The sequence below is a fragment of the Anolis carolinensis genome, chromosome 4 (genome assembly GCF_035594765.1).
Source record: "Anolis carolinensis isolate JA03-04 chromosome 4, rAnoCar3.1.pri, whole genome shotgun sequence".
Lineage (NCBI taxonomy): Eukaryota > Metazoa > Chordata > Lepidosauria > Squamata > Dactyloidae > Anolis > Anolis carolinensis.
In genome coordinates this window covers 243,365,113-243,378,188 of record NC_085844.1, presented here as the reverse complement: position 1 = coordinate 243,378,188, position 13,076 = coordinate 243,365,113, and the positions used below count along the sequence as shown (strand labels likewise).

The 13,076-nt window shown below is 36.8% G+C and overlaps 1 protein-coding gene across 1 annotated transcript in view; it reads right to left on the bottom strand.

Moving 5' to 3' along the window:
* Positions 1 to 13,076, bottom strand: part of col20a1 (collagen type XX alpha 1 chain) — a 175,330-nt gene that overhangs the window by 146,157 nt on the left and 16,097 nt on the right. The window contains exons 5-9 of the mRNA XM_062979041.1: positions 12,033 to 12,191; positions 9,242 to 9,433; positions 6,077 to 6,232; positions 1,922 to 2,041; positions 460 to 624 (exon numbers count right to left, since the gene is read on the bottom strand). Of these exons, the coding sequence (XP_062835111.1) occupies positions 460 to 624; positions 1,922 to 2,041; positions 6,077 to 6,232; positions 9,242 to 9,433; positions 12,033 to 12,191 (792 nt within the window). The remainder of the gene's footprint in view (positions 1 to 459; positions 625 to 1,921; positions 2,042 to 6,076; positions 6,233 to 9,241; positions 9,434 to 12,032; positions 12,192 to 13,076) is intronic.

Genomic DNA, 13,076 nt, shown 5'->3' with positions numbered 1-13,076 from the left:
AGAATCTTGAGATGTATCATAGCACACTGGCTTATTCATTTTGGATCAGTTGTGCATTGCCCCTATACATACTGGGTGCATCACACAGTTAATATCTAACTCCACATTTGGATGTTTATGGTACACAGCCATATATATAGGATCTCAACGAAGGACATGGTAGACTAGAACCTATGACATTTAGATGTCTCCTGGGGGCTTCAGAGGACACAAAACTGGGTCTCAGAATGTTAGACTACACTATTCAGATCCCTGCTGTAAAGAATGGCAAGCCATTATCAGTCTTTGGTTGGCACATTTATACTAGGTGAATTTGTATTAATACTAGAACTGCTAAGCATTTGAGCAGAACATCTCAGAGTAAGGTTCTAATATTATTTGTGTTTATTTACCTTCTAATCAGAAGTCTCATACCAATTTTAACCTTAGAAACCTAAGGAGATAGATTTTGGAACTCACCAACAGCAAATATCTGTATCCCCATATTTTTCAAGACCTGTGCAGGTGGGTTGGCATCGTCTTGAGATTTCCCATCAGTCAAGAGGATGATCAGTTTAGGAGCCTCTGATCTAGCCCCAGTGTCGGCTTTCAGATTGTGCTCCAGGACATGGGTCAGCGCCAGCCCTTAGGAGTGAGGAGAGTGAACGGCACAAACTGTCAAAATGCATGGTTTGATGGCAAGCAGCGAAGAAAAGACCAACAAATCAATAACACCCACAGGATGCTTCCTGATTTCTTTCTTCAAATGTTATGCCACAAATTGAGAATCAGATAAATGACAATCTACCTCTTGACATTTTCTGTAATGCGTGATGCTCCTGCAGACCTTAAGCATATTTTCAGTATGAAAATTACAAGGACTGAAAATTACTATATCTTTTAAAGGTCTTCTAAATTATTTCGAGAGTGGCTTTTGGAAAGCAAATCAACATATATTCAACAATTATCCTACTAACAAAGGACCTTCCTAAGAAAATACCGCATTTTTTCTGAAATTCATTCACTTTTATTGATCCGTCCTTCAAATGGAACAACCATACTGCAAAATAACATAATCTAATAGGAGATGGGGAGTTTATTGTTTTGCTACCTGCCTGTCCTAAGATTTCTTGAAATAGAGTAGAATATAAATATCAACATTTCACACATATTCTCTAAATTTGCACATTTATTGTGACATATATAATATACCATTGTGGGAAAAGTCTATAAATCCTCAAAACCAATGCCATATTACATTGTTTAGTCTTTAAGGTGAGAGCCAGCATGGTGTAGTGGTTGGAACACTGGATTATGACTCTGGGGAACAAGTTTAAATCTCTGTTTGATCATGGAAACACACTGATTGACCTTTGGCAAGTCACACTCCCTCAGTGTCAGAGGAAAGCAAAACAAACCCCACTGAACAAATTGTGCCAAGAAAACCCAGTGATAGGTCCACCTTAGGGTCACCATAAATTGGGAAACACTTGCATGACAATAGCATGTCTTTAAACAGATGAAATAACTGTTGCTGTTTTTGAATCAAAAGACATAAAGAATTATTGTTAGTGTTCCATATTGGCAGTGTTTTGAAGCTATTTTGGATTTTATTCCAGACTTAAAGAACTATCCAAGGTGTTGAACCCTTTCTCTAGAATAGGTTCAGCACCTTGGACAACTCATTCAAAATCCAGGATAAAATAGACAGGAGATTCACTGAACCTCTAATGTGGAAGCATGACTGCCAATGACTAGTGTGTGCCATGGTATTACATTTCACTATTTAGTTAGGTGTAGGAAGCTCCATTTGCTGGATGAACAGATTGGTCAACCTATGACTAAAGGGAAGTATCTGGCTACTATCTGACCCTCCAAACATACAATGAAATTAAAGTTGGGTAAGATGCACAATTCCTAAAAAGGGAGACACTCTCCTTACCTGTGAATGTGTTGCCTCCTTTGTAACGCAAGCTCCTAAGGGCCTCTAACACCTCATCCCGTGTGGAATATGTATTCAGGTCCCATTCTGTGCGTGGGTCACTGCTGTACTGGGTCAAACCTGGAAAAATGATCCAAAATGGTCAAAATGATCAGTAGAGAAATCTATGAAGAGTCAAGACCTGGAGACAGAAAGAGTATATGAAAATATTTTTAAAATGTTGAAAGGCAGTCAAGTTCTATAAATGCACCTATAGCCTTTCTGGACTGTGAAAGCTGGACAGTGAAAAATCGGATAAGAAGATAATAATCTCATGTGAGATGAATGTTGAATGTTAAAAGGAAAAATAAATGGGTTCCACAACAAATCAGGCTTGATCTCTGAATTCGTTGCCAAAGAAATTCATAAGCCACAATGTACTAGGAATCAATACTAAATCTGTGCCCATTTGGTTACAATAGTTTCTTTCCTGGAAACCTTCCAGGGACAGGCACCAATCCAGGGATTGCTGCCTTGAGCAGCATTGCTGTTGATTATATTTCAAAGCAAGGCAATGGCAAACCATCTCTGAATAATTCCTTGCCTAAGCAAGCCTTACGATATTCAAGAGGTCACCATAAGTCATCAGGTGCCTTGAAGATATTTCCTTAAATCTGATTAGGCTGGAGTCTAAATCAACGAGGGAGCCAGGATTAAAACATTTCCATAACTTTGATTAATTTCATTGGGAAATTGCAGAGATGAATACATTAACAGATGCAATGTTTTTTTCCTCATGGAAAAAATGACTTTTCCTTTTTCCAAATTACCGTATATACTCGAGTATAAGCCGACCCGAATATAAGCCGACACCTAATTTTACCACAACAAAACTGAGAAGACATTGACTCCAGTATAAGCTGAGGGTGGTAAATTTCAGAAATAAAAATAGATACCAATAAAATTACATTAATTGAGGCATCAGTAGGTTAAATGTTTTTGAATATTTACTGTATTTCAAAAAAAAAAAGCTCAAATTTAAGATAGGACTTTACATAAAGCTCAAATTTAAGATAAGACTGTCCAACTCTGATCAAATCATTATTCTCATCTTCTTCAATGTAAATGTGCTTATGTATCCTTTTAATAATAATCGAGTAAAATAATACATGTAATAATAATAATAATAAATACAGGAAAATAATACAAGTAATAATAAATAGAGTAAAATAATACATGCAATAATAATGTTAAGATCAGAGTGAAATAATAAATTTATTATTATTAATAATAAAAATAGAGTAAAATAAATGTAATAGTAGCAACAATAATAGAGAAAAATAATAAATGTAATAATACCAATAATAATAGAGAAAAACAATAAATGTACCATATATTCTCGAATATAAGCTGACCCAAATATAAGCCAACCAGGACCCTCACCTAAGTATAAGCCGAGGGGGACTTTTCAGTCTTAAAAAAAGGGCTGAAAAACTAGGCTTATACTCGAGTACGAGTATATACAGTAAATTCGAATTTTCAAATTTGAATTTTTTGAAGAACCAAAGCATCTGCATGGATAAATAGCATATTTTCCCTCATTTTCAATTTTCGAAAATATAGAATTCAAAGACATCACCATGTTACTCTGAATCACTATGCAAAGAGGCCTCATAGCACCTCTGATGCTAACTAAGAAAAAGAATCGGTAGCATAAGCTATTGTAGATTTAAGTCTACTTCATTTGTTACAGGATCCACATTATGAAAACTTACTCTACCATTTCCTGGAAACTGTAGTTTGATTTTTTTAAAAAAAGTTGAGAGTTCAGTATTGTTCATGTTTGCCTTTGAAATAGTCCTGTGAGGTTAGTATGTCATTGAGCTGTTCCCAGCTTATGAAATTTTAATCATCAAATAGTATGACTTATAATAACCAACAAATGTAGAATATCATAACAGTCTAGATTTCTTATACATTTTAAACTGACTGAGTGAGGTGAATGTCAAAGTTAGAAACGGGCCGGGCTGTGGCGCAGCTGGCTAGTAACCAGCTGCAATAAATCATGAGTTCGAAGCCCAGGTCGGGTTAAGCCCCCGACCATTAAATAGCCCGGCTTGCTGTTGACCTATGCAGCCCCGAAAGACAGTTGCATCTGTCAATTAGGGAAATTTAGGTACGCTTTATGAGGGAGGCTAATTTAACTAATTTACAACATCATAAAACTGCCAGCAAAACATGAAGAAAGGAATGAGGAAGTACAGCCACTAGTGGACAGTGAAGCAACAGCTCCCCCTGTGGCCGGAATCGTGAAGCTGGAAAAAAATGTTAAATGCCTCTGTGTCTGTCTATATATGTTGTTTGTCTCTTGGCATTGAATGTTTGCCATATATGTGTTCATTGTAATCCGCCCTGAGTCCCCTTCAGGGAGAGAAGGGTGGAATATAAATACTGTAAATAAATAAATAAATAAATAAATAAATAAATATATTCACGGGGTAGGAATAGAGAGGAGGAAATTGTTAAACAAACAAACAAACAAAATTCAATGAATAGGACTCCCTTTAAAAGTATTAGAGATGTTATTATCATTTCAGATCATCAATGCATTTTTCACATTTGGACAGGAGGTATGCAAATATATCCCTATCTCCATATCCACAGGGCACCCCAAAATAAAAGATACCATTCACGATATAGCATTTGGTGATGTATGTGCTGATACCAGAAAGACTTCTCACAGATTTATTAAATATAATATCTGATTGGATTTGGCTGAGCAAAAGTGCAAATTATTCGCTAGTACAGTTCCTTATAATTAAGTCAGTTTTGTGCGTGATTAATTTCTTTGATTCATAACTTTAACTGCTTTTTAATCTTTGTGACAAAATTTGTAATGTCCTATGGTGATACCCAACAAAAGTGACTGTCTCGCTGGAATCTTAAATGGGGATGGACAAATTAGGTTTCATTTTTAATCTCTTTCCCAATGAGATGGAAATCTGAACAGACGTGTATAGGAATCTCTTGCTAATTGCAAAGTCTGGCATCCTGTCCATCTTAAAGCTGCATATATCTATGTGTTGTTGAAGGCTTTCATGGCCGGAATCACTGTATTGCTATGAGTTTTTTGGGCTGTATGGCCATGTTCCAGAAGCATTCTTTCCTGATGTTTCACTTGCACCTATGGCAGGCATCCTCAGAGGTAATGAGGTATGTTGGAAACTAGTCAAGTGGGGTTTATATATCTGTGGAATGTTCAGGGTGGGAGAAAGAGCTCTTGTCTATTTGAGGCAGGTGTGAATGTTTCAATTGGACACCTTGATTAGCATTGAATAGCTTTTCAGCTTCAAGGTCTGGCTGCTTACTGCCTGGGGGAATCCTTGGTTGGGAGGCATTAGATATATAATTCTGACAGATGATTTAGTTGTTAGATATATTCCAGCAGGTCATTCCACAGTCCTGGGGCAGGCAATGAAAATGTAATCTGGGTGATGGTCACCAGTCAGGTTCTGGCTGGAATATCCCAAAGTCCTGGGAAATTCCAGAGTTTCTAGCAAATTCCAGAATATTCCCCAGCTTTGCTAAAAGCAGGTCAAAGTTGGCTTCAAACTGAGAAACCCCACAGCACTCACTGGAAGCTGCTGTGTGTTGTGATGATATCAAGCAGTCCATTTGGAGTGAGGCTGGGGTTAGGAAAACTTGTAGACAAGTTCTTAGTCTACAAACGCTTATGCTATCAGCTTCTATTCCTATTTCTTCTCAAAGATGCTACAAAATCTCTTTGCATGTTGATCCATACCTTACCACACAAGGCTTGTGGCATGTGTTTGAAGCTTCCTAGCCATGAACAGAAGCACTTACCATTGCACAAATGGATTGGTGTGATATGAACAGTGGCATGCTCCAGATTCAAGCAAGACTGGTGTCAAAACCCAGAACCCATTTTTAGAGCCTTGTGAAACAATTTCCTATCACAGTTTTGCTTTTCAACTCTCTCATCTTCATGGGATCTATGTTTGAGTATGTGCTTTATTTCTCAATTTTCTACAGAAAATTGTACTTGTGCTTTAAAAAATAGATTCAATGGGCTGTAAATGAATACATCCACATCTCTATAAGTGAATTTTGTGTAGTCCTTGACTTGGAAGACTGGCACGAAAAGAAGCCCCTTACCTACTCTTATCTTGTCCATCGCAACATTGAATGGGGCAACCAAGGATGCCAGGAATTCTCTGATGAGCCCAAAATTGTTGCGCCCAATACTCCAGGAGCCATCCACCAGCAGGATGATATCTGTCATGGCAGTGGTGTCACAATGGAAGTGAGAAACTGGAGAAGACAAAAAGCCACAAAGAAAAGGGGATGTGTGATTTTAATTTCTGATTTACAAACAAAAATTAGTCTGAAACGATATGCAGTTGAAAGGAAAGCAGTAGAGCTTAGTCACCATAAATGAGTGCATTCACACTATGTAGACACTTTAACAATCATGGCTCCATCCTAAGGAATCCTAGGATTTGTAGTTTCACGTCACACTTTTCAGCTTTTCAGTAGAGAATTCAAAGTACCGTATGTACTCGAGTATAAGCCGACCCGGATATAAGCTGAGGCACTTAATTTTACCACAAAAAAAACTGGGAAAACATTGACTCCAGTATAAGCCGAGGGTGGTAAATTTCAGAAATAAAAATAGATACCAATAAAATTACATTAATAGAGGCATCAGTAGGCTCTTCCAAAAAGCCTTTGAGGGTTAATTATTATAGGGTCGATTTTCCTGCCCATCTAATAATAGGTTGCCTGGCCACAATAATTTTGCACTTTATTGATTTTTAAACTGTGAAACTACCTCTACCACGCTGAAGTTTTTCCCCTTGGCCCAGCTCCGTGTTTTTAGCCCTGTTTTTAACCATTTTATGCCGTGCGCTGACTTTTATAACTGTTTATTGATGTTATGTTTTTATTGATGCGACATTGTTTTATTGCCGAACTTGTTTTATTGTTTTATTGCTGTTATTGTATTGTTGTTGGGCATGGCCGCTCTGAGTCCCTCCAGGGAGATGGGGCGGGATATAAAAATAAAGTTGTTGTTGTTGTTGTTGTTGTTGTTGTTATTATTATTATTATTATTATTATTATTATAAAGCTCAAATTTAAGATAAGACTGTCCAACTCTGATCAAATCATTATTCTCATCTTCTTCAATGTAAATGTGCTTAGGTATCATTTTAATAATAATAGAGTAAAATAATACATGTAATAACAATAATAATAATAATAATAATAATAATAATAATAATAATAATAATAATAAATACAGGAAAGTAATACATGTAATAATAAATAGAGTAAAATAATAAATGTAATAATAATAAGATCAGAGTGAAATTATAAATGTATTCATAATAATAATAATAAAAAAGAGTAAAATAAATGTAATAGTAGCAACAATAATAGAGAAAAATAATAAATGTAATAATACCAATAATAATAGAGAAAAATAATAAATGTACCATATATTCTCGAGTATAAGCCAACCAGGACCCTCACCCGAGTATAAGCCGAGGGGGGCCTTTTCAGTCTTAAAAAAAGGGCTGAAAAACTAGGCTTACACTTGAGTACAGTACTTCACAAAAACTATGAATCCCAGGATTCAATAGTAAAGAGTTATGGCAGTTAAAGTGATATCAGACTGTTGTAATTATGTAGTGTGGCTAAATCCAGAGATGTCATCCCAAAGCTATTGCTTCAAAGTCACTATTTATAATTGCAGCACTTTTATCTATGTATTTATTTAAAGGGCTTACTCTCCACTCAGGACATTTAATAATATTTTCAAACAAAATTTTTGTCAATTCAAAGAGAATATGTCTGTGTGAAAATTCAACATATTCTTAGATTTATGTACAGGTGAGTGTCTATTATTGAGGAATCTGAAATCCAACATGCTCCAAACTCCAAAACTGTTTTAGGGTGGCTCTTATAGTGACATTGTTGCTTAATGTACACAAAGTTAGTTTCATGCACCAAAATATTTTTAAAATTTATAAAATTACCTTCACATTAATAAGGAACACATCAAATATAAATGAATTTTGTGTTTAGACTTGGGTTGTTTTTTTTCTTTGCTCGCTAGTCTTTTCATTCTTGCTCAGGGTCAAAGCTCTAACACAGAGACCATGGATAGGCTGTTTTGAAGTGCCGAAGTTGGGCAAATCTGCCAATATTCTTAATATCCCTAATTTATCAGTACTAGAAATACAGTCTCTTAATGCCAAAAAAAATGTACATTCAAAGAACAATGGATTTCATCATGGATGAGCTTGCATTGGACCCAAAGCACAGGTGTGTTTTCCTATCCTAAAGTGAAAAGGCAACAGGCAATCTTAGTGAAAATGCCCCGGTGTGATTTGATGCATGCTGTCAGTTCAAATCCATCATTGTGCTAATCCAGTTCTTTGCTTCTTGATCACGTAAGCCTTCCAAGATGGCTTGGCATAGTTAACATTCATTGGCTTCCCCTTCAGGCTAAGATTGTCCAGGTGGTTTTTCTTGTTATTTAGTCTCTTTCCAAATTTTGCTTTGATAGGAAAGGCTGCAGGATTTTGCTTTTGTCTGTTTCTACAAGAAAGTAAAATTTCCCAACATCTTCCTGTACTTTCACTACTATGCAGTCTGAAGTAGTGGAAATACCATTAAGCTGAGGGCAAAGAGGGAAAGTGGCAAAAATCCTATATTGTTCCACTTTTTCAACTGACTTTATAATGCTCCAGTCTCCATCCTCCTCTAACCATTTTCCTTTATCGGTGTATTCAAATGAAAAGATAAATATCAGACTATCTATATCCATGAGGGTTCAGTTCCATAACAACATCACAAATACAAAAAAGTAGATGTTAATGTCTCATATTATTAAAAGGCAGTCATAGTCTCATATTATTAAAAGGCATAGTCATGAAAGTTGAAGGCTGAGTGGAAAAGACAGAATTCATTTGAAATGTGGTATTGGCAGAGAGTTATATGGGTTTCATGGACCGAGAAGAAGACAAATCAGTGTAAATCAACCCTGAACTCTCCCTAGAAGCAAGGATTACTAAAATGAATCCAATGTACTTTGAGCATATCATATGATGACAGGAACCACTGCAAAAGATTATGATGGAGGGGAAATAGAAAACATTAAACAGAAAGAAGAAAACTGGATTAATTCACTCAAGGAATCCACAGCCCAGAGTTTGAGAGTTTGATGATCAAGGCTCATGGAAGTCTCTCATTTGTAAGGTAACCATACCTTTTAAACCCTTGATGGCAAATAACCAAAACAACAAAGTGTCTCACCTCTCCTGAAGCTTTCTCTGGTTGTTTTCTCTTGGGCCAGGTAGTCTAGTTCAAATTCTATTGGGCTTGGTAGAGTCGATATCATGGTGGCCAAAGTGACTGGCTTTGGTGTTGGTGCTGCACTCAACATACGTTCGCTGACTCCTTTGAAAATAGCTGATTTTTGCCTTTTCCTCTCTAGTTCATCCTTTCCTATGTTTCAAAGCATCACAAAAAGAACAATGACTACAACCCTATGAACACAATCTCAGTGTGAGTCAGACCCTGATCTCCAAGAGTCTTGGTCCAACATTCAAACCACAACACAATGTTTTCACTATGTATTCAGACCTTAAGGAAAAGGTGTTGGATCTTTTTCATTCTAATGAAAGGGAAGACCATTAAGGGTGGGGTGGTGAGGTCCATGGTCCATTCATTCTAAACAATTATAATGGTGTTATTCCAGTTTAGGAGCTATCATTCCACACAAATCCTATGGATTCTTGGGATTTGCAATTGAGGGCGGGGTGCTTAAAATTCTCAGGCAGAAGGCTCTAATGCTTTGTCAAACTATAAATCCCAAGATTCCATAAGATGGAACCATGATAGTTAAAACAAAATAATCACATCAACCTGATGGGAAAGCATTATGCAAAGAGGAGATGGATGCCTCCTTATGCAATGTTTTAAAAACTACTTGTGCTGGTATAGCTATTAGCTAGCTAGGAGTTATGCTAGCAAAAAGGCCTCCCCTGTGGAATAACACTTCTATGGAGGAACACAGTCTTCTATTCCTATATTTCATTTAGTTTTCTGTCCCTGTATCAGTCTGATGACTCCAGTTATTGGGAAGTCTAAAGGTTAAATAACTAAAGAAATGATTTTTCTGGAGCTGATCTCTCTCCATACAAACTGGAATTAATGAATATTTATTTCACAACCTGAAGCTTATGTTTGTGTGCTTGGATTTTTTTCTCCATAATGGACAAATCTCAAGAGGCCGAAAGTCAGCATCATGAGAACAGCATCATAGCAAAGAAAACAAACCAAATCCAACAGCATCCACCTCTTCTGTTGGTTAGTCAACATAATTAGGAGGTATTATCTAAAATAAATTTAAATTACACAATGTAATGTGTTCAGTAAGATTGTTTTGCCTTCCTGCCAGACTCAGCTTGGGGACCTTGGTGTATTTGTAGTTATTGCAAGGTTAAAACACACACGCACACCATGACACACTTTGCAGCCCTATTCTTGCACAAAGTGATTAATGAAAGAGGGGCATCTAGATAATGCCTGCTCTTTGTTTCACCTTTCTATATCTTTCTTTGGTCTATGTTCTCATGCCTACTGCTTCCTTCTTACCTGTTAGATGCACTTCCCCCTTTTCTCTAGAAGTTAACTTTTTTTAACCACATTCCATGAGAAGGAAGCTCCAACCATGGGCTCCAACCATAGTAACAACGTCTAGCATACCCCCTTCTCACACACAAACTCGCATGAAAATGAGTTTTCAAGGGCTTTTGTAACCATGTATACCATGTATACATGTATAGGACATGTATAGGACAACATTTGTTTTGTCTGTAGACCTTACCACATCATTTCTTTATAATATGTCATTCAGTTAGAAATCTTGACCAACTAGTCTCCTGAGAATAGTTGATTGCTGGCATTCTCTGTTGCAGTCTCGCTGCATTTGCACTCTAAAAATGCCATTTGCTTGGGCTTTCTGTCTGTATTAATGGCACAATTACCTATTTCTGTACCCCTTCCATACATTGTGATTGGTTTGTCTGATTTTTTAAAATGTTGCCATAATTGTAACATTGTGGTTGAATATATGACAGGGTGATATGCTATAATGCTATGGCAATATAACAGCAAAAAAAAAAAAATCAGAAATCAGAAGAAAGAGTTAAAAGAAGATTAAGCACAGTAAAATAATAATCTCTCCACTGCAACACTAGAAAAGGTCTGGGGCTTTTCTGCAAGAGATGTCCTTCAAAACCCTTGAGATAGGAATAACCTGACTATACCTACACCATGCACATTAGTGAGCTGTTATTAGAAGAAAGTGCTATGAAAAATTCACATACAAAGTGATTATTAACAGATTATTTTCACAGCAGGAAAAAAACCTTTTTCAATGACCTCACAGCATAACAATCCTGTGACAACACTATGCAAAAATGCTGAAACATCAATAGGAATAATGCATTGCTATAGCGCTTTAGCAGCATTGTGTAATAGGGCTCTATCTCATTTCTATCTCAAGATCTATTTTCTGAGACAATAAGCATTAGTTTTCTCCTGTCTCTACCAGAAGCTCATACTACACTAGTCCTTTTGTACTCTGCTTTATAGAGATATCAAATATTCCTATATTCACAAGCTGAAAATACTGAGGTCATCTTCAGGAATTTTCAGGGACCAGTAGGAATGAATTTTGTCAGGATAATGATATTTGCTGGCAATTCCATTGCTCCTTACTTGTTGCTTCTTTCCCCAGAAATATTGATCAAAATGTTATATCATGATATAGAATAGAATGGGCAACCTCTTCAAGTTTGGGAACTTCACTGCCACAATCTCTTTCACACACAACTCTTGGAGAAGACACACTGACACATATAATTTTTTCCTCCAAAAATAAATTTTACCTCTCATCTCCAAAATCCATTCTAAATGTGCCTCAAAAGATGCATCTTAAGAAGGGCTTCAAATCTAATCCCAAAATAATAGCCTAAATGTTGAGCTTAACATATTAAACCTTCAGCCCAGGATTAGATCCCTTGAGCCCCAAACATACTTATCCAAGTTGAGACTTCACTGACAGCTGCTGAAGTGGTATATGTCTCTAGAATATATTGGGCTGTTGTGATCCCCAGCGATGTCTCTGCCTTTTCTGGGGCACTTGTTGGATGCCGTCGATTACTTCTTGCTTGGGAGAGGTTCTTCAGTTCTTCAACTGTGAATGACAAAACATGAGGAAATCAGAGCTAGTCATGATATCAACCAAGCAAAAGATGTGTGCCCTTCTGTATTCCATGGATTCTCAAAAGCTGAGATGAGCAAAGAGAAAAGGTGATGGTGATGGTGCCCTGTGTGGACAGTGGATCAGTCTGAACCAGACTCAATTGAAGTGTCCACACTGCTCCAAATCTGTGGAGTACTCCAGAATTTCAAGAAAACTCTGGAACATTCCTGAACTTTTACTTAAGTGATACAAAGCCAGATTAATCCAGTTTAACTCATGATGCTTACTGGAAGTGGACCAACATTGTGAAAACAACTAGATGCCAACTTCAGGTGAGTCCAGGTTCCCATGATCTTGACCCAATCCAGCAGGGCTCCTCTTATAGTATTGTCATTTTATTTGGATTTTACTTCAAATGTTATGTCAGTGTTTTCTCACTATTTTTCACACCTGAGGTTAGCTTCACTTTGCTGTATACACCAAACTGCACACAGGTTGAAGTCTTTTTAGTTTATTAGAAAATAGAAGATAAAAAGTTCTTCAAAAGCAAAAGTAAGTTCCAAAAGTTTGTTACACAATAAAGCCTTAGAGAATAATTCAAGAAATCACACGGAATAAACAAAGTCCCATTAGAGCATGACAAAGTCCCAAGAACATGAACACAATGACTGCAAGATAATCCAGGAAAACGAGAGCTTGGTTCTTGGTTGAACAAAAGTTGCTTTGACAAAGGTTTGTCTCCAAACACATTGCTTTAATACCCTTTGCAAAGCATGAAAGCATTTCTCTGGCCTCTAACCTCCCTCTTGTTTGCAATTCTCACACGCCTCCGAACCCTGAATTCCAAACTCGATCTAAGGAACCTGTTTCGTCAAG